At 42.1% G+C, this 24,670-nt stretch overlaps 1 protein-coding gene across 1 annotated transcript; it reads left to right on the top strand.

Annotated features, from left to right (window-relative positions):
• The first annotated feature begins 11,098 nt into the window (after positions 1 to 11,098).
• Positions 11,099 to 24,326, top strand: ero1a (endoplasmic reticulum oxidoreductase 1 alpha). The gene is made up of 15 exons (XM_079554947.1): positions 11,099 to 11,263; positions 12,285 to 12,404; positions 14,453 to 14,536; positions 14,612 to 14,653; positions 14,729 to 14,805; positions 14,902 to 14,975; positions 15,331 to 15,451; positions 17,311 to 17,366; positions 17,452 to 17,478; positions 17,640 to 17,732; positions 18,686 to 18,932; positions 21,781 to 21,850; positions 21,959 to 22,045; positions 23,890 to 24,011; positions 24,186 to 24,326. The coding sequence occupies exons 1-15, from the start codon at positions 11,192 to 11,194 to the stop codon at positions 24,244 to 24,246; spliced, it is 1,353 nt and encodes a 450-aa protein (XP_079411073.1). The 5' UTR covers positions 11,099 to 11,191; the 3' UTR covers positions 24,247 to 24,326.
• The last annotated feature ends 344 nt before the right edge of the window (positions 24,327 to 24,670 follow it).

Raw genomic sequence — 24,670 nt, forward strand, 5'->3', positions numbered from 1 at the left:
TGTTAATTTCTCATCATCTATGTCACGACTGAATTGTAAATCAGACTTTTACTCTCCAATAGTTACTCAAGTAGTAGTGTTTTACTCTACTTGAGTAATTCGGCTTGGTCTAAGAACCAGCCCTGCTGCTAGCCTTGTTACCATCCGGCCTGTTTTTGGAACCAGCCCTGCTGCTAGCCCTGCTACCATCCGGCCTGTTCTGGGAACCAGCCCTGCTGCTAGCCCTGCTACCATCCGGCCTGTTTTTGGAACCAGCCCTGCTGCTAGCCCTGCTACCATCCGGCCTCTTCTAGGAACCAGCCCTGCTGCTAGCCCTGCTACCATCCGGCCTCTTCTAGGAACCAGCCCTGCTGCTAGCCCTGCTACCATCCGGCCTCTTCTAGGAACCAGCCCTGCTGCTAGCCCTGCTACCATCCGGCCCAATCTAGGAACTAATCTTGCTGTTCGTGGAACTGCTGCAAGTAAGATAAAGAAAAAGAACATAAAAGTTGCTTCAATTGCACCCAATGTTGTGGAAAAACAACAAGCTACAAAAATGTTCCAAACTGTGAATCATGCTAAAGTCTTGTGGGAGCAAAATACAAAGCCTAAAGGTCTTTTTGGTAGTCATATAAATATAAGAAGCTTAGTATCTAAATCAGAGCAGATGGAGCAGTTGTTGACAAATTCAAACATTGATTTTTTAGGGTTATCAGAAACTTGGTTAAACCCGGCATCACCTGCTGCAGTGTTTAATATCAGAGGGTATAATGTATATAGAAGAGACAGAATTCATTTTCAAACCAATGTTTGAAAATGAACTTAAAGAAATAAATTGGATCGATATGACTTCAGACAAAAAATGTGAAGATATCTGCAAAAATGTGATAGAAAAAACTAAATCCTTGATAGAATCTTCTTCAAAAACAATACCCCTGAAAAAAGAGATCAAAACACAAATTGCCATGGTTTAATAACTCAATCTGGCTCCAGATGAAAAAGAGAGATCTTGCTGTAAAAAAATGTTTGAAGTCAGGTCTCACCACCGATCGGTTTGTATATAAAAATTGCAGAAATAAGGTCACTTCACTACTCAGAGCAGCAAGAGCAAATTTCTTTTTGGATATAATAAAAGAGGCAAAGGGAAATAATACAATTTTGTGGAAAAATATTGATAATCTTTCAGGAAAAACAAAGTCAGCCAATCAGGTTATACATTTAAAAATAAACGGAGAAGAACAACACAACAATTTGGTTGTGGCAGAAAGTTTTAATAATAATTTTTTTAAATTCTGTTTTAGAATTAAGTACAAATTTTACAAGTGAATATTCTAATCAAATTGTAGCTAGTGATGAAACTTCTCCCAACCTTAAACCCACAGATGAATTAATGGTGAACAAAGTTCTCTCATCCCTCTCAAACTCTAAAGCTAAGGATATCTATGGACTTGACACCGTATTTCTCAGAAAATACAAACTATTTAACGCTTCCAATAACCAAATTAATAAACAGTTCCCTTGAGGAATGTACTTTTCCCACAGCACTAAAATCTGCCATTGTAACCCCTATTTACAAATCGGGCGATAAACAAGCCATAAGCAACTATAGGCCAATAAGTACTTCCTGTTTTTTCAAAAGCTATAGAGAAAGTGTTTGCTGAACAGCTGACGACACACCTTGAAAATGAGTCCCTATTGCACCCTATGCAGTTTGGCTTCAGAGCCAATCATTCTACTGAAACTGCCTGTTGTCATTTTATGGAATCAATCAAATGAAGCCTTGACACAGGAAAGGTGGTAGGTGCTGTATTTTTAGACCTACGAAAGGCGTTTGATACCGTTAATCATCTGGTGTTATTGTCCAAACTAAAACAATATAATTTATCCATCAATACCCTTAGCTGGATTAAATCCTATTTAGCCGGGCGCTCTCAGTGTGTCCGTGTAAGTGAAGCAGTGTCCCAACTGAGAGAGTGCACTATGGGAGTGCCACAGGGATCTATCTTGGGGCCATTATTGTTCAGTTTATATATAAATGACCAAACCAAACAAAAAAACGAACCCCTTAATTACAGTAAAAGGGGAAAAAAATGATAATGGCAATGAGTTCAGATACCTTGGCATCATTTTAGACTCGAAACTAAGCTTTAAGAAACACATCAAAAAGGTCTGCCATACAATAAAATATAATCTGATTACATTTAAATCTATAAGAGATTCATTGACAATACAAGGAGCTAAAACGTACTTAATGCAATGATATGACCTCACTTACTCTATGGTGTATCATGCTGGTCACAAGCCAACAAATCCACAATTAAACCTTTAGAATCTCTTTATAAACAAGCACTTAGGATTCTAGATAGGAAATCGCGACAGTATCATCACTGTCAAATATTGACCAAATATAAAATGCTCAATTTTGAATATATAGTTAAATCAGCCAATCTAAAATTACTATTCAAGATTGTTAATAATGTGGCACCTCCACCACTAAAAAACTTTGTCCAATTAACATCTAATCAGATGGTCAGAACAACAAGGTCAACAGTCAATGGCCAATGTACCAAAACGAAAAACAGCATTAGGACAATCAGCATTTTCTTTTAAAACTATCTCTGAATGGAACAAGCTTCCAACTACACTAAAATTATGCAAAGACTTAAAACGATTTTGCCTGAGTGTGAAACAACATTTTCTGGGAAATCAAACATGTCAGCATTAAAGAAAACAACAACAGCAACAACTACATTTGACATCTGAGAAGGGCAGGGGTGGGTATAGACTATAGAGGAACAAGTTTTCCTTTTATTAAAATGTACTTTTTAAAAATTTTATATAAATGTAAATACTATCTGTAAATATCATTAACTGTATTTTTTTATGCTTTTTGTAGTGTTTTGTATTTGTCTGTCTCGGGGACTGCAGATGGAAATTAGCTCCAAGAGCTAAAGTCTGGTACAAAGCATCTTTTCATATGCTGATTAATGCTCCTGCACATGTCCCTGTCAAAGAAATAAAATAAAATAAAATAAAATAAACTAATTGATTAATTGTAACATTATTTCAAAGTAAAAGTACTCTTACTAGTAAATATTTGAGCTACCCACCTCTATACATGTAGGCCTCTTTTATGCAATAACCACTAAAGCAAAGTGTCCCTCACTCTCCTGGACTAATTCTGTCAATTCTGTGTGTAAATCAGTAAATAAAGCTGTAATTCAGCTCCTATGGCGAACTATGGGAGTTACTCTTTATGACACTTTGGTGACCTCTGCTGGTTGACAAGATCATTAAACTGGAGCTCAGAGCACAGCAACTAATTTAATCAGTTTATCAAAATATGTGAATGTAATACAACATATCCTACTGAGTCACTCAATAAAGGAAATGACGTTGATGATCGATGTTGAGGCCAATCACATGGTGTCAATTTTAAAGCCACACTGCGGAGCATTTCACCCAGTAAACTGAATGTAATACAATCATTGATCTTTTTATTTGTAATAGAAATGCCTCTTGAAACATTATAGAGAAGGTTGCAACTGCCTGACAAATCATTTTTAGGGCATTTATCTTTGACTTTAGTTCAAAAAGCTTTCACTTGTGTGGCCTGCTCCGTTGTTGGGCTGATTCTTGTGTTTTGGGGGAGTTCTGGGTAAAATTGACTGAAAACAAGATCCGGTTCTTTTCACAATTGAGATCCAGCTCGAAACATTCACCTTAAAGAGCCATTCAAAAGAGCTGCTCGGTCAGAAACGTCACATCAATGAAAAGAATGAAGGAAACTGTAAAACTGAGTCATGGTGGACCATAGACACAGTTGTTATTTGGAGAAAATGACACAATCCTCAAGTGCACTCTGCTGTAGCTGTTGCAGCAATTGAATTTCAGGACTGCAATGCCTGACTCTCTTTTTAAATCTCTTTGGCCTTTCTTTTCTTCTCTGCATTTACTATCTTCTAGCTGATCTGAGTCCTCCGCATCTTGGGCAGCGGACTGAGACATGCTCAGTATCGTGGTCAGAAGCTCGCTCAGAGCGGCTGCTGATTCTCAAATCGGGAAGAGCCATGACCAGGCCTGACATGATGCTGTCAAGAGGCGACTCGGGCTCACGCCTGACCTGGCCGCCAACTGAGAAAAAGACGGTATCATGATCAGAAAAACCGTTGGGTTGCACGTAGAGGTCTGTGATTCGAACATCAGGACGAGCGATGACCAGGTCTAAGATGTTGCCTTCGCGAGTCGGACCGGACACTCTCTGGACCAGGCCAAACTCTCGCAGGACTCTGAGAAACCCTCGCGTGGCCCTGGAAGACTGATTAAGTGGAATATTGAAATCTCCAGCAATCACGACGTTACTGTGACGGGAGAAGACGTCGGACAGAAGTGTGTGGAACTCGTGAAGAAAACAGGCCATGTTGCGCTGTGGCGGGCGGTAGATGTTCACGATAAGACTGGACTCTGAGGATCCCGGGCGGCTCAAGGTGGCAGCCACGTATTCAAAGAAGAAAGTAAAGTCGAAATAAACCTTCCGGCTGACAAACTCATCAGAGTGGACTATAGCGACGCCGCCTCCAAGACCGTGGAAGCGTGGATCGTTGATAAATTCGTAGTTCCGAGGCAGGATGCTTCTGAAGCTGTCGTTTCTCAAACTGTCCAGCGGCAACCAGGTCTCTGTGATGAGGAGCACGTCCAGGAGGTTAGCCTCAATTAAGTGACTTAGTGTTGTCCGTGAGTACCGCGAAGGTCTGATGAATTTATTGACCGAGCGAGCATTGAGTAGCGCCATCTTCAGCTCCTTTTTGCCGCCATTGCTTTTCATTTTCCTACAGAAGAAAACAACCATATTAAAAAAAACAAATGCTCTGTTTACTAATATAAAGCAAAAAAAGTCGTTCTGATGGCCTTGTATTGGATGATTTGTCATCTTGGCTTTTTAAATAAAGCAGGGATTATGCTTTTTCCTGGTATTTGGTAATTATATCAAACACATCCTTACTCCACTATCATACACTTTGTTGGTTAGAAAATGCAATATAATCTAAAAATGCAAAAACAAAATATCCACCAGTTTCACTTCCTGATCCTCCACGCTAAATCCTCCAAATAAGAACAGCCACTGAAGAAGATTCAAAGATTACTCAGAGATTAACGAGTGGCTCCAAACTCAGCTCCAGGTCTGAGGAAAAAAGCCTCTAAAAGTACAACGTGCGTATTATCAGCCCTTTAACGCCTTTGACAAAGCAGAGCGGCTTCCCATGTACCAATCGAAACAGGTGAGATTTTCACGTTTCTCCGAGTTTTTAAATGGCCAAAATCGGTCCAAGGACGGCTGAGAAACATCCTGTTAAAGTCTTCAATCCGAGAACCAGGCTGTTTAAACGCACACGCGGTGATTAGCGATCGATCCACGGCAACGCGCGGTGTTTCAAAAACGTGTCAACAATGTTGTCATTGAAAATTGACTTGAAATGAATAATTTTAGGCATTTCCCTCTTCCCATAACGTTAGTGTCCGTCCGGAGAGGAGAGAGGAGGAGAGAGGAGTTAATCAGAAAGGAGAGTGTTGCATAAAACCCCCGTTATCTCCGGATCTAGAAAAACAAATTCAGCACGATTAGACGGATTGTAATACAGAGTTTGGAGCTCGTCGAATTAAGTGACCCTTGTGTTTTTTGTTGCTGTAACTTTTGGTTGTGTCATTTACTTGGAGTCCTTTTTGTGGAGTCCTTTGTGAGTTTGGGAGAATTCGTTGGACTTTTTCGAGGTAATGCTAATTATGTAGCTTCCGGTGTGCGTTGTCTATGCCGGGTAACAAGAGTCAGGCTCCGGTTTACCCGGACTGTCCCAGTTTTGAGTGTTTTATCCAATGTCTCCATAGATTTCTCTAAAGCCATTGATTTGTCCCAGTTTAACACAGAATCTATCACTGCTGTCTCCGTTTTTGGTTAAAAATAACACACGCAAGTTTAAAATGAATGTTTTTGGGCCATGTTGATGTCTGGTCACCCTAACCGAGTGGAAGGTTAGCAGCACTGAGATTTTTTCCCATATTGCCTAAAAGTCCTTGGTGCATTCTTTTCCCGAATGGAGAGACTCTAGTGAGTGACTGCAACAAGTTGAAGCGGCCAATTAGAAGCGTTGATCGCGAGTTGACTCATTTGGTGTGGACGCACCTGGAGTCGGACATTTTCTGTGGCCTCGTTGATCGTCTGAGCTGTCTCTCTCAGGGATTCGCTGGCTTGGGTCTCGTGTTTGTCCTTAACGGCTGCTGTCTATGGCTTCAGGAAGAGACAGGGCCAGTGCCACCACACCACCTAAAAACAGAAAAACACAGCGTTCACACGGGGTGAAACTTTCGAAAAGGTGCTGCAAATGATGACTGAGGAGATGACATCGCCGTGACAGAGCTCAGATAGTGAACAACGCACTTTCTCGGTTGTCCCTGGAAAGCGGGACTCACCAGGGCTGTCCTCTCTCCCCTTTAATATCGCCCAAATGGAGACGCTGATTACTGAAGGTTGCCCTTGCCAATCCAATCTTAGTCTATCGACGCACGATTGGTACAGCGAGGTGTGGTTGCGTCCTGTGTGTCCGAGAGTTGTGTACCGTGTGCAAATATCAAGAATGGCGTCTCCAGTCCCCGAACTTCTGAGCTATTCATACTGGCATTTAAAGCTGAGATAGGCCACATCTGCTTTTGTGTTGAAATAGCGCTTACTTCGGTGCTGTGTCTGCCCCCGTCCTGTTTGAACTCGATTCAGCCAAGCCCCAAGCCTTTGGACCGAGGCCGTGACTGAACCAGGAGCAGGGGTGGTCAAAGAACTGGATTTCATCACTTGAGTAAAAGTACAGACACTACTGGTCAAATATAAGCAGAGTTGGGTAGAGTTGATGAAATATTTACCCAAGTGTAACTTTACTTTGAAATAATTTTACTCAAGAGGGAGTAAAAAGAAGTACCTGTGGAAAATGCTACTAAAATGTCCTAGTAGCCCATTTCCAAAAGAAATGCCAGAAAGATTACAACCTAAATCTGTTTTATGCGTCACATGAAGCTTTTGTCGCTCAAAGATAAGTGACTATTTATTTTTACTCAAGTAAGATTTCATTCTAATATTACTCAAGTAGAAGTAAAACGTACCATATAATAAAACTTCTCAAAGAAGTGCTATTTGAGTAAATATAACATCTGCACAGCGCCACCTGCAGTTCATGGAGTGCCCATTATTAGGCTTTTAACAGTAACCAAACACATGGACAAATGGACTTTGGAGCCGAGAAATGTAGTCGAGTAGAAAGTGTTATATTTGCCTTTCAAATGTAGTGGAGTAAAAGTAGAAAGTTCTCAACACAAAAACTATTCGAGTAAACCTTGCTTATGTACAGCACTGTAGTAAATCAATCAATCAAACTTTATTTATAAAGCGCTTTTCATACCGAAAGGTATCACAAAGTGCTTTACAGGTTACAACATTTAAAACAATACGCCTGGCCCAACCTCCCATATATATATTTTATATATTAGGATTACACAAATCGATGTCAGTTAAAAGCTAAGCTAAAAAGGTGGGTCTTGAGCCTGAACGTTCCCTGCAGCCCTGAGCTCCTCCTCAAGACCCCTGCCGGAGGAGCGAAGGGGCCATGAAGGTTACTTTGTTACTGTCCTTTGACCAGGAGTTAAACTAAAAACATGTACAATAGGTGAATCCTCCAGCCAGGTGTTTCTGACCACTAGCCCGGGTGCACATCATGGAGATGGGTCCCCGAGCACCGGCCCACGCTGGCTGCTCACAGCTCCTACAGGTCGCCCTGCGGCATTGAGGATGGGTCAAAGAATGATTTTACCTAAGGGGATTAATAAAGTATATCTTAACCTTAAAGGGACTATACAGAGTTTAAATTTAAGTATTTAAGTATTTTCCTCCCCCAGGGGCGGATCTAGAAAAAAAATCATGGGGTGGCAAGCAGGGTCAGAGATAATTTCTGGGGTGGCAACACATTTTGCAATGTCAAATGTTAATAGCAGGGGTACGCAATTTTCCTTGATCGCAAGCCAATTTTTCCATTTAGATGCCACCTGAGCCTCCTAAAATGATATAAAAAATAGTAGCACTGTCCATTATATAAGTAGGGGGTTTCTAACTGAGATAAAATTGTAACTTTTGTAAAAATAAATAAATAAATCATCATCTTGGGAGCCACAGGAGTTGGCACCTGGCTCCTTATTTAGCAATAAAGTTGTTATAATTCTTTGTCCTGTCAAAAAAGTACTAACTGAGAGGGAGCCTATGAAGCACCCTAGTAGCTTTTAGAGCAGATGTGAGACATCACATGACATCAATGGGGTGGCAAGACCTCTACTAGGGGTGGCAGCTGCCCGTCATGCCCGTGCCACCCCTCTAGATCCGCCCCTGTCCTCCCCCTACATGTTCCAACAATGTCAAAGGTGTAGAATGAGCCCAGACCTGTTCACCACAACTGCCTCTAAAATCCTGCACTGAAAAGGTGTTAATTCGGTCCGAAGTGCCGACATGCACAAGCTTAATATAGAAGGTGCAGTTACACGTATGACCTCAGGTGGCAGTAGTGAGTATAAAATGGCTAGTCCCTTTAACCTTTACCTTAAGAAGTAATGCATAAAGTTATGAATAAATAATGTGATTCATAAACTAACTGAAGTCAAAGTTGTGTCCAAAACATTTTTAAACTATAAAAAGAAGATCCAGTTCAGAAGAAATGAAAGGATAATGTAAAAGTGTCTGATTGTGTATGATTCATTCACTGCTGACATCGGAGAGTTCTGCCAAACACTGCTGCCGCACACTCAAATACGTCCTCACCAATGTTCAAATCTTACAAGTTTGTAGCAAAGTCATGGCTCTCTGGCGTCGGCCAGGAGTGAACAAATCCGTCCAAACATGTACCTTCACAATAATAAAAGAAGATCAGGAAGTAAGAAAAGGTCAAGGCTTACGTGCTTGGAGGCAGAGTTGCTGTGGCTGCTCCCGTCTGTGTCTGGTGGAGTCTGACACGGACTGAGGGGAAACGAGGAGGGGTCACCACTGCTGCTGGATCTGCTCCAAACAAAAGGGAAGTGCCTGTTCCTGGAAACTGCTCCGGACATTATAGGGGCATTATAGGGGCCAATTTGTTTTCTTAACATATACTCTTTCATCTGGAAAACAACAAGAAACCTAATCTTCACAATCGCATGTTTAATTACTGCACTTACCCATATCATAGATTTATTTGGGAAATTGTAATTACAAGGGCTATTTCCTCAAAATGCATTTTCTCACATTGGTGCGACAATATCTTCTACAAGCTTTCTTCGGACCTTAAACTATTTTCGAGCCCTGACAGCGGTTCATTCATTGCCATCATTCGAGCGTAACCTAAACAAGTGATATCTCATGTAAATTACTGAGAGGTGATATTGGAAGCACTTGGTTTCTGCACCGAGTATGCGAGTATGAGTAAGATTTCTGGTAGGTTTTCCTGGGGCGTTGTAGAGACGAAAGGAAAGGGCGTCATGCTAACCACTCATACAGCCGCTGGGTCACAAAAGGGTATATTACGCACTAATAGCAACTTTTTTCTGCATAAAAAGTTACAAAATACATCTTTAAGTCTCTAGTGGTTGAATAGACTAAAGTGGCATGAGTGACAGCAACATTAATCAGAGTCAGAGAGCAGGGAAAATTGAACCACCCATATGTTTGGGGGTAATTTGGCAAGAAAGTAACCCACTTTTTATGAAAAAAAGCATTTTTCATTCAAAGTAAACTTTTGTTCATAAAATGATTGTTACAAAAACAAACAGGACTTTTTATTTTAATAGCTTACTAAATTACCAACATTTTAGATCATTTTGTAAGCTATTAAAGCATACAATAAATAGTGTAATATACAAAGAAATAAAGGGGTGGACCTACTGTATATATTTTACAATTCTTTGACTTTTGACTTGTTTTATGTCAAATTAAAATGAAATCTTTCTCCCAGTCAGCAGATAGAGCATGTGAACAAAGATACAACAGATCATGATTATTTTTCTGCATGAAATCCCACAGAACACACAAACATGTATTATATAAGATTTGTATTATTTTAAGTGTAAATTTTAGCTGAACCAAGTGAGTGACCAAAGCGAAGTGTCTCACTTTACTCCACTCTCCTGTACTTTCTGTGTAGAATCAGTAGGCCTAAATAACGCTGTAATGACGAGCCATTAGAAGTCTACTCTTTCTTACTCTTTAGTGACCTCTGCTGGATGACAAGATCATTAAACTGGAGTTCTCACAGCGGAAAATAAACCCCTTTAACCTCTTAACTCCCGCCTGAACTGAGAGCATTTTCTCCAGTTCAGCTTTACCCAAATCCTGTAGGCCTGTGTAACACCTCATTTGGAAGCTAAGATCTACAAAACTCATCTAAATGGATCTTTTTCCGCACATCATCAGATTTTTTCCCATAATTTTTTGGGCTATTCAACTCATTTTTATAGCTTTTTTGTCATTTTTTTCTTCATTTTTTATTTCATTTTTTGTCACATTTTTTTTGTCACTTTTGGTCATTTTTGTGATTTTTTGGTCAATTTTTGTAATTTTTTTTGCTTTTTTTGTGTGATTTTTCCGTCCATTTTTTGTCACTTTTTGGTCATTTTTGTCATTTTTTGTAAATGTTTTGTCACACTTTTGTCATTTTGTCATCATTTTTCTATGTCATTTTTTGTGTAATGTTTTGTGTAATTTTTTGTCTGTTGCTATTTTCACAACTTTTTTCCAGAAGCTTTTGGATTGGAGTAAAGCCAAATTGGAGAAAATATGCTCGGTTCAGGTGGGAGTTAAGGGGTTAATCAATAAAGTGGGACTGTTTAGCTCTATTTTTGAATGTATTTATTTGTTTTAATAAAACAATTCCGTTATTGGAAGAGAATGTTTGGACTAGCCCGTGAGCACAAAGTCCTACGGGTCAGATAAAAGTGTTAATATCTCCGCGTGTGGCCAGATTTTGAACAGACAGCAAAACTCCCCGTAACACTGTCACGTCCGCGGTCACGTCCCTCACGTAGGTAAACACGGAACTGACCCGCTCTCTCACACTCTCTCTCTCTCTCCAGCCGCTGCTCGCTCAGAGAGGGAAGCCGGATCCCTGGGTCTGGGAGAGCATTTTCAATTCTTTCTTTTGGGTTTTTGTTCTTCATCATGAATCCAGCGGTGATCTTCCTCCTCCTCCTCCTCCAGGTGTGCCGCGCGAGCGCCAGGTGCTTCTGTCAGGTGGGTGGCACGAGGAGCGGGTCACGTAAGGCTCTCTGTCTATGTACACAGTAAAAATAAAACGATAAAATCAAAAGTAAGGTGAAAAACTTGGCTTTAAACTCGGCTATTTGGTCTTAAAGTTCAGTTTCTCCAGTTTACAGAACGTGCAGCTGCGGACACCTGCTAAAGTGAGGTGTTTTTTATAGTTAACCTCTTAACCCCCGCCTTAACCGAGTGCATCTTCTCCAGTTTAGCTTTGCCCAAATCTAAAAAACGTCTTGAAAAAAAGCGTCAAAATAGCAACAGTTTGTTTTGTAGTTAAATGAGGCGTTACACTGGCATATAGGCTGTGACCTTTTAGATTTGGGTAAAGCTAAACTGCAGAAAATGCACCAAGTTAAGGTGGGGGTTAAGACCTTAAGTGGTATTTAGTGCCAAAAGAAGGACTCTGTACACATTAAAGCTACACTTGTATAATCTATTATTCATAGTTATACAAAGGTTAGATCTAAGGCTGTTAATGATAATGACTATATCCACTTCCCATTAATGACATACAAACAATACATTTTTGAGCTCTATATATTTTCAATATACTTTAAAATATAACAATGCTTTATCTGTTGCTTTAAGTGAGTTGTATTTCATGTTTTAGTGGGATATTTTCTGATTTAGTACTTTTCTAACAAAGCCCTGCTGTGATGTTAAACTGTAGAGTTAGTTTCAATGCTGTTCAAAGGCCTTCAGTAAGATCATTGATCGCATTACTTACGTGGCTCAATATATCGAACTTCAAATCCTGTAATCGTGACGGGCTTAGCTAGAACAACAGAGGAGCCTGAGCCATCAGAAGCCCAGACACACCTCACACACCAAGAAAGAAGGAAAATATAGTTTCCAGAATGGAAATCTAGCTTTGCAAAATTGAAATACATAATAAATGTCTCAGCATAAACAGTGAAGATGCTGAGTTTAGATCTGCAGGAAACAGGAGGTTTATGAATGAAGTGTATATTCATGTTTCCTGGTTCGTCCACAGGTTTCAGGCGAGCTGGACGACTGCCACTGTGACGTAGAGTCCATCGATCGCTTCAACAACGAGCTGCTGTTCCCCAAACTCAAGACCCTGCTGCAGACCGACTACTTCCGCTTCTACAAGGTAACACTCCGCCCCGGGGCAGACTGACAGAGGCGTGGATGATCATTTCAGACTCATTTCATTTTCCTCACTTTAGAGATATTTCTCAGGGGATAAGAACACTTTTTGGTCAACTGTCGAGAGTGACCCTCCAAAGACTCAGACTGATCAAACAACCGAACCCAGAGCACCAAGGGCATGTGGGACGACAGTGGCACAGTTAGTGCATGATCGGGAGGTTGTGCCTACACTGGTGTATGAATGAAAGAGTGAATGGGTGACTGGTGCCTTGCTGTAAAGCACTTTAGGCCTTATGAAGGTAGAAAAGCACAATATAAGTTGAGTCCATTTACCATTTGATCACGGGGATCTTTTTATCAGGACCAATGATCAGAGTTTCTGTTTCGATTTAATTTAATTAATTAACAATGGCTTTAGAAGCCTCTGTTACCTGTTGCTCAAAGCACTGAAGTCATTATTTATTCACGCCATACTCTATGGTAAGTAGAGAGTGGCTGATGGCGAATAACTGAATAACTAATCGATTAATCGAAATTTATTCAATTTTTGAAACGGTTAACAAAACACTCTCTCTCTCTTTATCCCACCTCTGGCTGAACTTTGGTGAATAGACAAAGGTTTACTCGATCTATTCACCAAAGTTCAGCCATTAAATAAACCACGCATCACTCTTAGTCTTTTGTCGGCCGGTACTTTCCAAACAGTCACAGTCATAATGGAACGTATTTTAGTAATCGATTAATCATTTCCACAGACTCGACAAGAGAAAAAATGACATGAAAACTCAGTATGTTTTGAATAGTAAAAAAAAACCTTTGTTCTCAAAGTGAGGGTCTGTTGAGTGTTTTATTGTAAATGTCATAAATATCTGTGTCTCAGGACAATTATCCAATCAGAAAGCAGAATGAGCTCCACTGTTCTATAGTTCAAACCAGTTTGGAAATAAACGTCCTCAGCCCCGGCCCCGATAAAATCCACTTTAGCTTTTATGTGGTACTGTTTGCAGTAAAGCAATTAATTAAGCGATGAATTGTAAAAAATTATCAGCGGATTCATCGATTACCCAAATAATCATTGCAGCCCTAGCTGTAAGCCACAGCTGCCTGGAGCACACTACCTCCAGGCTAATCCTGCGCCATCAGCCACTCTGACCACCAACCACTAACTCACACAGGCAAATAGGCCTGTCGTGATAAAGTCCAATGAAAGACCAGAACACTTTTAGTGACGGTAAATGTGTGATAAATGCTTGTGCTGGTGTGCTTAAATAGAGAAGAATGAACTCTATCACAGCACTGAGTGAGCGGAGCGTCTCCATGATTGAACACACACACGGCCGCATCCCCACATGTATCCAAGTCATTCACTCACCACTTTTGCCTCTTTTAGCCAAGGATCAGCACTTAAATTGTATTGACTGAGCGCGAGGTCCAAGAACAAGGGAAAAATGTTGGCCGCTAAAATCTGACGTTTAGTGGATTGATTTTTTTATATTGTCCAATGTTCATTTGCACCAACAAGTCAACACTGCCTTGTTCAAAAGCCAGAGAAATGCTGCAGTGGTTTGACAAACAGGCAAACAACAAAACAGCTTCACTCCACTATGTGTAACAAAACAAAACATTTATTTCTAACAAGGTTGAATTTAACACAGAAGTGAGATTTCACCTGAATAATGTAGCTGAAATATTTCCGATTTTATCATTTATCGAGATATTTATTGTCCATACATTTTTTTTATTTATTGTGACAGGCCTACAGGCGAACACACTCATACTTATTTTGGCCTGTTGTACATGTTTTTAGTGGTGGGGAAACCTACACAGACATGGGGAGCTCCACGTAAAGGCCCTGTCCGGCTAACCGCTGTGCCACCGTGCCGCCCAAGTCATTTATTGCTGAAACGTAATGAAAATCAGTTTGATGCAGATTAATCGTGTTTCATCACAATATTCGGAGCCTGAGCAGTTTCCTCAAAGTGCTTTAAATACGCGTGTATTGACAAGAATTTGCTCATTAAGTTTGTATCCATGCCTGTTGTTCTGAAGGTGAATCTGAACAAGCCGTGTCCGTTCTGGACCTCGGGCAGCCACTGCGGCCTCAGGGACTGCGCTGTGAAGCCCTGCGCTCCCGTAAGATCCTTAAGTCCTAATTTAGCTTGAGTTGAATCATGTGTTTGAAAGTATAACATGACTTGTCTGCTGCAGGATGAAGTGCCGGAGGGGATCAGAACCGAGGCCCATAACAAGGTGACGCTGAAATTCTGTCATGTTGATATGTACTCTTCAAATGTGGTCCTTGTTTGAAATGTGCTGTGTGTGCAGTATTCGGCCGAAGCCAACAGCGAGCTGGACAAATGTGAGAAATCGGAGGCACTCGGCGCGGTGGACGTGTCTCTGAGGTCAGTGTCTGCCTCCAGTGTTCAGACAATGAAATATAGCTTTGTAAATTCGATATTTGCCCATCAAAGCACCTGTTTGTGTTTTCTGTTCTCCAGCGACGAGACGAGGGAGGCCCTGAAGAACTGGACCAAACACGACGACGAGGCCCAGCGCTTCTGCCTCCTGGACGGTAATCAACTGCAGAATTGTTTTCTTCTTTTATCATTTTAAGCAGGTTTTTCACGGACTGTGGTTACCCTCGCTGTCCTGTCTGCACGATCTCCCCAGAAGTTCCGTGCATGGGAAACACAAAACCTATTTTGATTATGATTATTGGTTAATGTACCTCTGACTCCCAGTAGGTCTTTGAGAGAATAGACGAGTCGTTTAAACACAATCAGACACAAACAAAAATCCTTGCGTTCATCACTCTTTTTGCCATTAATACCATAAATTAATGCTTCTATATGTCCTAAATGTCACTGTTTTGACACTGACTTGCTTATTGACCCCATGTCCTCCTCTGTTCCTCCCGGTCTCCTCAGATGAGTGGTGTCCAGACTCGCAGTACGTGGACCTGCTGCTGAACCCGGAGCGTTTCACCGGCTACAAAGGACCAGAGGCCTGGAAGATCTGGACCAGCATCTACGAGGAGAACTGCTTCAAGTAAATACTTCAGTCGGGCCGTGGACCAAATACTGAATGCTTTGAGTTTTAGGTCGCACTCACACTTGATAGTTGCGTGAACCCAGTGTGATAGGGGACCAAAGTTGCAACATTGTTTCATTCGCTACTTGCGCAATACCAGAATGCATTGTGCCGTGGGGGGTTCACTGCTGTAAACAACATGGCGTCGCAAGCTGTCATCGAAGAGACTAATATTAATCTTCCAAATACCATTAAAAAAAAAATCTAGCTTAAGAAAATCTGTACCTTTTTATCTATTGATTTTGAAAAGTCGCTAGGCTAGTGCATGTCTATGGTAACTAGTAGCCTGCATTAAAAACAGCCTGACCCAAGCACAGTGCGCCTGAGGCGAATAACTTTTAACACCAGACTACCCATATAAATGTCTGTGTTGACTGAATAATTTTTGAAGTATTAACAATTTGCATTTAAAATACCGTAAATTCTCTAATACTGGCCTGTATTCCATTAGCGGCCGGGTCTCTAACAGTGGCCGGGTTCGCGGCTGGCGGAGGCAAATTAAAGCCGGTCTCTAAAACAGGCCGGGGCTTTTATTAGAAACTATAGCGGTAGAAATATTTCCCATGTTAGGAATTTGTCTCATACTGGTGTAAATGAATAACTCGCGTACAGGAAGTAAACAAACGGGAACGCTGCGGAGGAGCTGATCCAAGCGTAACTTTGACACAGATTTAGCCACTTTTCAAACCTCCTGTGACTATATTTGGAAACAGGGCAAGCAACACATGTTGTGTGACCCTCCAGGGTTTTAATAAAGTCACCATCGCATCTTCAAAGCACGTCCAGCTGCTCCGTGTGCAGGTCAGTCCCACGCCTCAAAATAACTCCTCCGATCAGCGCGAGCGTCTCGTCTTCTCTCGGGTCAGTCTCATGATCGATCAAGAACACATACGCTCCGTCTAAACTCGCCTTTTACACAAGATAACAACAAATAATCCAAGTCCGCGGTATAAACGAAACAGAAACCTGCAGTGACATTCATGTCAATGTTCCACTAACAGCAACGAAACACTTCCTGTTGTCCCGACAAAATAAAAGGCGTCAATGTTCCAGCCGCTGGGAGAGGGTTTGAAATGTTAATTAATAAATGAACCTAATAATTTAGGTCCAAATGGACACAAATCTCATTTTTCTTCATTTTCCTAGTAGTCCGTTTTGCCCAAATAGAAATAAAGGCCTGTCTCTAATTGGTGGTTCCAATAAAGGCCTGGTCCTAGATGCCCTTAAAGGCCCCGGCCTATATTAGAGCATTTACGGTAACTTTTATTTGAGTAGCTTCCTGGTTGTAGCTACGCAGCGGCGGAGTGATCTGCGCAGTTACCAGATCTACAGTAGTTTGTTTACGCATTAGTACACGTGGAATTCACAAAGGAGCTTTCTACAAATCAGATATGGCAACGTTTGGAGGACAAGCCCATGATTTTGAAGAGGTTTTTAATGCAGGCTACTAGTTACCGTAGACATGCACTAGCCTAGCAAATCCACTGAACGATCCACTAAACGATAATGCTATAGATCCCAACCCAGATATCGATAATCGGGTTAAACTGGCGCTGACAGGTATGGCATGATTGCGTTTACTTGTATAGCTGCTTCTTCTTTTTTTCGCAGCTAGACACCAAAAACCGCCCCGATATCGGTCACTGTTCATGTCATTTGGTATGATATGGACGATCACGTGATCTCACACCCGCGGCTACTTTCTGGTTTTGTTTGTCTCTATGGTCCAGTTGCATTCACAGATCTGGAAGCAGAGCAAGATTTGATTCTTTGATCCGGCTTTAGCATATATTTCTGATGATTCTCCTCTCCCGCAGACCTTTCACTGTGAAAAGACCTTTGAATCCGTTCTACAGCAGCGGCCGCAGTGAGGGTGAGGGCTGTCTGAGGCCGTGTAAATCACTTCTGCTGATCATAAACACCACTGTGTAACATTAACGCGCGCTTTTGTTTTGCAGCAAGGGCTTTTTACACCTGGCTGGAAGGTGAGTGAAACATCGATTTATTTATTATTCTTTTTTTGGGGGCAGTGGTCAATTTTTTGTCTAGTTTTTTCCCTCCCTTAGTTTCAATGACAAAGTACAAAATCCGCTGTGAGCAAATCTTTGTTAAAATAAAACCATATATATGTGTGCATGTTTTTTAGGACAGTGTGTGGAGAAGAGAGCGTTCTATCGACTCATCTCTGGACTCCACGCCTCCATCAACATCCACCTGAGTGCCAGATACCTGCTCAGCGGTACGCCCCCCCCCCCATTTTGAAATGAATATCGCAATACGTGTTGTGATTAGCATATCGTAGTGGAACACCTGTATTACAAAACTTCGATACTCCCACTCACAGTGCACCACTTATAACAAAGTAGTACTGTGTGGTATCAGTTGGTATTGGGTATCGGTAGATACTCAAACTGCCAGTATTGGTGAGAAGCAAAAGAATTGGAGCTCAGTGCATCTCCAGGGCTGGGTACCGTTAAACCAGTAAACCGTTAAACAACACCAGAATGGTATCAGAAAAGTTTAGTTACTACTGGTGGTGAAAATATGAAGGAATATGCACTTCGCAGAGGAACACCACAACGCCCCAGCGGAGTGGAGTGTTGTTGACTCCGCGTCGTGCATTATATCTGTCTAATGCACGGCTCCTCCTTTTTAAATCCTTACATAATGCTGTACAAATTAAAGTTAGTTTGGTGAAGTCATCAAAAATTGGACAATGTGACAAAAACACGTTAAGAGCAGGTCTCCCTCCGTGGCTGTCTGTCTCCTCCTGTGACCTCCTGTGACCTCCTGTCTCCTCCTGTGACCTCCTGTGACCTCCTGTCTCCTCCTGTGACCTCCTGTCTCCTCCTGTGACCTCCTGTGACCTCCTGTCTCCTCCTGTGACCTCCTGTGACCTCCTGTCTCCTCCTGTGACCTGTCTCCTCCTGTGACCTCCTGTCTCCTCCTGTGACCTCCTGTGACCTCCTGTCTCCTCCTGTGACCTCCTGTCTCCTCCTGTGACCTCCTGTCTCCTCCTGTGACCTCCTGTCTCCTCCTGTGACCTCCTGTGACCTCCTGTCTCCTCCTGTGACCTCCTGTGACCTCCTGTCTCCTCCTGTGACCTCCTGTGACCTCCTGTCTCCTCCTGTGACCTCCTGTGACCTCCTGTCTCCTCCTGTGACCTCCTGTGACCTCCTGGTCTCGTTGCAGATGAGTGGTTCGAGCAGCGCTGGGGTCCGAACGTGGCGGAGTTTCGCTCGAGGTTCGACTCGGAGCTGACGCAGGGGGAGGGGCCTAAGCGCCTGAGGAACCTGTACTTCCTGTTCCTGATTGAGCTGCGAGCACTGGTCAAAGCTCTGCCTGTCGTTAAAGAGGGGTCCTTCAGGCTGTTCACGGGCCAGCCCCAAGAGGACCGCAGGAACAAGGAGCGACTGCTGGACCTACTACACACCGCACGGTCAGTACCCCAGCCGGGCCACTGGGGGTAGGGTAGTACATGGGTTTATAGACTTTTCTCAGAGTGGCCTTGCGTGAGGAATCGTGTGCAGTCAGGGACTCGGTGTTTTCTCCGGGAGTTCTGATGGCCGTGACTGACAGGAGGATCAACCAATCATAGAAACGCATGGTTCACTTCATTTTATTTATTAAGCAGAGAAGATTTCAAACAAAATCGGGCCTGGCTCAGTGCAAACTGATTATCAGCAGGTTCCTGCTCAGCAGAACATTCAACATCAGCTCAACACACGACACAAAAACATATGGTCAGAGACAGAAGGAGGAACACACTGATGTGAGGCTACAGTGTCCATCACTAGTGGTCACAACAATAAACGTCGGGCAGATTTTGACTAGGGCTGTACGATATATTGAATTTATTGTTAAATCGATCGAGGATCGTGTGACAGACAATATCGTTGATAATGATATACATGTGTCACTTCCCACAGCCATCCCTCGCGTAAATTAGCAGAAGACTTACTTTTCGTGGATGCGCCCTACAGAACAGGGTGTTTGGATTAGCCTGCTACTATGATGAGGCAAATTGTATGAACTTTATTTTATCAAGGTCGTGCTCCTATCTCCTGCCTGGTGCGCATTAAAGCCTTTGTCTCATGTGCTGATTTACCTGCACTTCTCCTCAGTAAATACAGTTGAAATTAGAGCAAACTCGCGCCGGCCCACACAGCTCCAACAACATGTGTGAAAACCTCTGTGTCAACATGTTACCTCCACACGCCGGCTCCTGAGTGCTTGCATTTTGGGTGCTCGTCATGGATAGGGCTGGGTACCGTTTTTTACCACTACTTTAAAGATACCTGCTTTTCGGCACCGGTGCCTGAACGGTTCTTTTTTCAATACCTATGTTATTTTAATTGAATTAAATAATGTGCATAAAAAGTATCCTTAAGGGAGAAAATCCTAAAACAGCACAACAGAAAGAACACAGGCCGCAGCAGCGTCACCTGTTACAGAATTCCCACTTAAGCAGTGATAAAAGAGAGAAAGGACATTATTACCTCCTGAGCTGGTGAGACAGACCAGATCCACATCAGGCACCGTTTTCTTTCAACTAAACTTTTCTAAACTCACTGAGCTGTTCCACAAAGTGAAAGCTCCTCACGTCAATATCTGTTACATAGTGGGAGCGCGCACTCTGTCACTAATAATTTACCAAAACTGTTCGAAATATGGCTAAGGCAGAGTGAGCTTTGATCCACAAACAATCTTTCATCTCCTCCTCCGGTGCAGCTGGAGTTTAGTAACAACAGCAATAACTTCAGGCTCTGCGGAGCTTTCGCTAAAAGGTAAAAAGCTGAAGTGTCTCTTGTTGTCACTGCTTTTCTCCTTCTCTAAGAGCTATAGTTTCTTATTCAGTCCTGGTTTAGTCCTGGTTTTTAACCTTTTTCCGGTTTAGTCCTGGCTCTGCCATCTGTGCCATCAAGTGTTAGTAAGTTCTAGCTTTGCTTCGCTTTAAGAAAACATCTGCATTTGTGCTGAAGCTGCTCATGAGTTCAGGCTTTTTTTAAACTCACTGTGGATCATTTCTTGACGTCTGGAGAGAAAAAGTGCCGAAAATTGGCACAGAAAAAAAAGTTTTTTTGATGCCACCCCCTACCGGAGCTTTTGGGTCAGTACCCAGCAGGTACCGTTTAACGGTTCCCAGCCCTCCTGCTGGATAACGGCAGCACCACCGGTCTATCTTCCCAGTAAGCGCCGCCTCTGCTCCTCTCTGTTTTACCATTTGTTTTCATCTGCATGCTCTTGCGCGTCTTCTTCTCCCTCTGGGTTACTTGAAGGCAGGTAAACACTGCCCCCCACAGTGGAAACATTGTACCCTGCCACAGGGCATCTCTGAAACCTGACAGGGTTGGCAGGCTCAATTTTCTGGCACAAAATCTGTAAGATGTACAGAACTCACTCTTATTTTTAATAGTTTTTTGGTTAGTGAAGAATTCTTCCAAGAACTTGTTAACATTGTTTTATATTGTTTACATGTTTGGACATTTGGACAAATACTTGAATTGCAAGAGGAGGAAGCATGCATAAAGTCGATTAAAGCAAAATGTGATATAAAAAAAACAACAGCCTGAATGGATTTACAGATGTGTTAGCAGCAGATGTGAGTGTGGACAGACCACACAGTGACATAGAGCAGTGCAAATGAACGAACAGGTTATAATGTTCATGAGTCCCATACATAGTTGTTGGGTCTTTTTTTTTCATGATTCTGATGGTGGAGGGGAATAAACTCCAGGATCAATAGATATGTAGGTTTTCTGGTGAGGCGCTCCGTCAGCGGTCAAAACCTTTGATCCTGGAGCATCCTAGAGACCACTGTGATGGCATGTAAAGGCGCCATGCTGACCACTCATACAGCCACTGGGTAGCTACAAGGTCAAATACACAGATAACAACTTTTTGGCATTAAAAGTTGCATATGCACCTTTAAGTCAATGTATTGTACTCTGTATTGCGGTGACTCTCATTCTTGACTCTGAAAATGAAATGCCTCAGTGTCTCCCCCTGTGGTAGAAGACAGGGAGTGAATCCCATGTTGCTGGGTCACTGCGCTCGATTGTACCTGTATGAAACTGTGCAGGACTCTGTGATTTAGTTGAATGGCTCCTCCTCGCTGAGTCATAGCCACGCTTCCTTCAATCAGCCCCAGGGCAGCTGAGGCGCAGTAATATCTGCCACCACCAGAGGGCGACAGAGGAGGAAGTTAAAAACTAGCAGAAAATGCAGTTGAATACATTAATTTGAATTGAAACAGACCTGTTGTAACTCACTACACATGTTTCCAGGTCGTTCCCGCTGCATTTCAATGAGACTTCGCTGTTCGCCGGAGACGAGATGGAGGCGGCAAAACTCAAGGTGAGAGTGTTTTAACATGTGACCTGCTATAGGGGTCGGCACTCTATGGTTTCTACAGTGGTTCATATTTTAGTCCTCTCTAAAAATGCTCCGGGACGTCGTTTTCAGGAGGACGTCCGTCTGGCGTTCAGGAACATCTCGCGGATCATGGACTGCGTGGAGTGTTTCAAGTGTCGTCTGTGGGGGAAGCTGCAGGTAAGACGTCGCCTGGTTTTCCTGTGGTGTGTTTCTTCTACACAAGCCACACTTGTTTCTCCACGTGCAAAAAGCCTCACTTGATCAGGTCGGGAAAGTGCGGGGAAAATCAAATACATACATTTATTATTATATCAAAATTGTAAATCATAAAAATATATCTAATAGAGGTCGACCGATGTGGGTTTTTCTGAGGCCGATGCTGATTTTTTGGGGTGATTTTGATTGGCCAATGCCGGTATCCACCACTGAAGTTTTAGGATAATATTTTTTTAAATGTCCCGTCTACAATCATGTGTATGAAGCTTCTAAACATGTCAGTGTTGAACTGTGACAGCAGGGGGCGCTGTATATTCATGTTCAGTAGGTACTTCAGATGGAGCTTGTTTGAAAGACAAAAATCAGTAGATTACAAAAAACAGTCTCTATCTCTTATGGTTCCGAAATTATGCACAAAGGTCTACAACAGAAAAAATAGGAAGCTGAGGGAGGCCTCATTCTAAAGTCCAAACTGAGCCCTTTCCAGTGCACAAAACGGGACGTTTCTATCACTTTCAGTTACGGAGATATCGGCCGATATCGAAAATACCTGAATATCGGCCCGATCTATGATTACGGTCTCTGGGCTCAAGCCTCGAGCCTCACCTAGTGAAAGAAGTGTATCATGTAGCGCAAATAGCAGCAAGATTGCAAATGAAACTGACCTGCTTATGGACAAATGGCCTTTAATTGAAAATGATATTTTGAAGTAATTTAAATTGAATTGTACCCTTTGTATAATTTATTTATTTAAACATGCTTAATTCAGAAGCTTTCTCAAAGTTTGTCATCTTTGCTTAGGCAGCAAAGTCGATTAATGTGATGCTAGCTCAGACCTGGGCAAATTACGGCGCGAGATGATTGAATCTGGCCCACGACTTGTAGGGCATAAATTCCTTAGTATGTCAAAAAAAAAAAAAGGAAGTCTCTACCCCATTCCTTTGCAGAGTTATGATTTTTTTTTTTTTTTTACCAAAATGCTCACTTCAGCCACTTGGGGGCTGCTTAAATAAAAATAAAAGGAAAGAATCCCACACGTGTCCAGCAGAGGGCACTGACATAATGAGAGATCAGGATACAAACAACACATTGGCTACAGTCCTGTCAGAAAATTTTCTCAATAGTATTTTCCCAATCAAAACATATTTTTATTTAGGAACTTTTGTTAATGGACCCCGGCAATACACTCCGCATGTATGTTTTGGCCCCCAGGGAAATGTACTTGGAGACCCCTGCTAGAAACTCCATTTGAAGGAAGCACAGAGGTGCTTTCAGTGCGATAGTAGTTCATGTGGGTACAAAGTTTAATAAGTTAAATAACGATGCTCACTCATGCACGTCCTTGGCTTGACATGGCAAAATGTTTTCAGAAAATAATAGTCCTACAAAATACCAGTATCAGATATTCAAAATACACAATTCAGTGTAATGTACACTAGGATAAAGTTGAAGTCAATAAAGTCAATTCAGGCTTCTTATGTGGCCCCTGATGAAAATGAATTGCCCACCCCTGTGCTAGCTAGTAGCACCGCATGGTTCTGCTGTATTGTGTTTTCTGAAATAATAAACCACTGTGCTGCTAACACAACCTAAAAATAAATAAATAAATATTTTTTTTAAATATCAAAGATTAAAACAATTGTGTAGTATGTAAAAAACAAGAAAATTCTGGGCTAGAACTCCCTTTTGAAAACAGCCACACAAACAGGACTTTTGTGTCATAATTACACGATAATAATATTGTTTAACTTGTGTCCAAGTATATTACCGCCTTCTTTATTCCATAACCTCTCTGTGCTGCTCAGACACAGGGTTTGGGCACGGCGCTGAAGATCCTGTTCTCTGAGCTTCCCTCCTCTCCCTCCTCCTCCTCCGGCCTCACCCTCAACCGTCAGGAGCTGGTCGCCCTCGTCAACGCCATCGGACGGTACTGACACCCCCACATTTCAGTGTTTGAGAGATTTACAAACTACAGCATTGACACAATAAGACATTATGTTAGCGTCTGTCAACTCATTTGCAATTCTTTTCTTGAGTGAGAATTCATGATTTCACTTTTGTTCTATTCTTTTTTTTTAATATTGTCTGTTTTGTTTTGCAGAATCTCCACCAGCATCAAAGAGTTACAGAATTTCAGAGGGTTGTTGGCTGAAGACACATGACGACCAACTCCACTGTAAACACTCCCCTTTTATCAGCTTTCTGAATGTATGTGTCTAAAGTGCATTTACACATTTCCTACACAATTTTTAGCTTTAAAAAGTTCATTATGCAACTTTTTCTGGGAAAAAAAGTTTGTGTTTGCTCGTATTTGACCTTGTAGTGACCCACCGGCTGTATGAGTGGTCAGCATGGCGCCTGTACTTTCCATAACAGTCGTCTCTAGGATCAATTGTTTGCAAGGTTTTCACTGTTGAGACATAACCAGAAAACCTACAGAACAACTGATCCCGGAGCGTTGTAGAGAACACTGTGAGGGAAAGTAAATGCGCCATGCTGACCACTCAAACAACTGCTGGGTCACTACAAGGTCAAATATGCACAAATATAAACTTTTTTCACATAAAAAGCTGCATAATGCATCTT

This window comes from Gobius niger (assembly GCF_951799975.1).
Source record: "Gobius niger genome assembly, chromosome: 4".
Taxonomy (NCBI): Eukaryota; Metazoa; Chordata; class Actinopteri; order Gobiiformes; family Gobiidae; genus Gobius; species Gobius niger.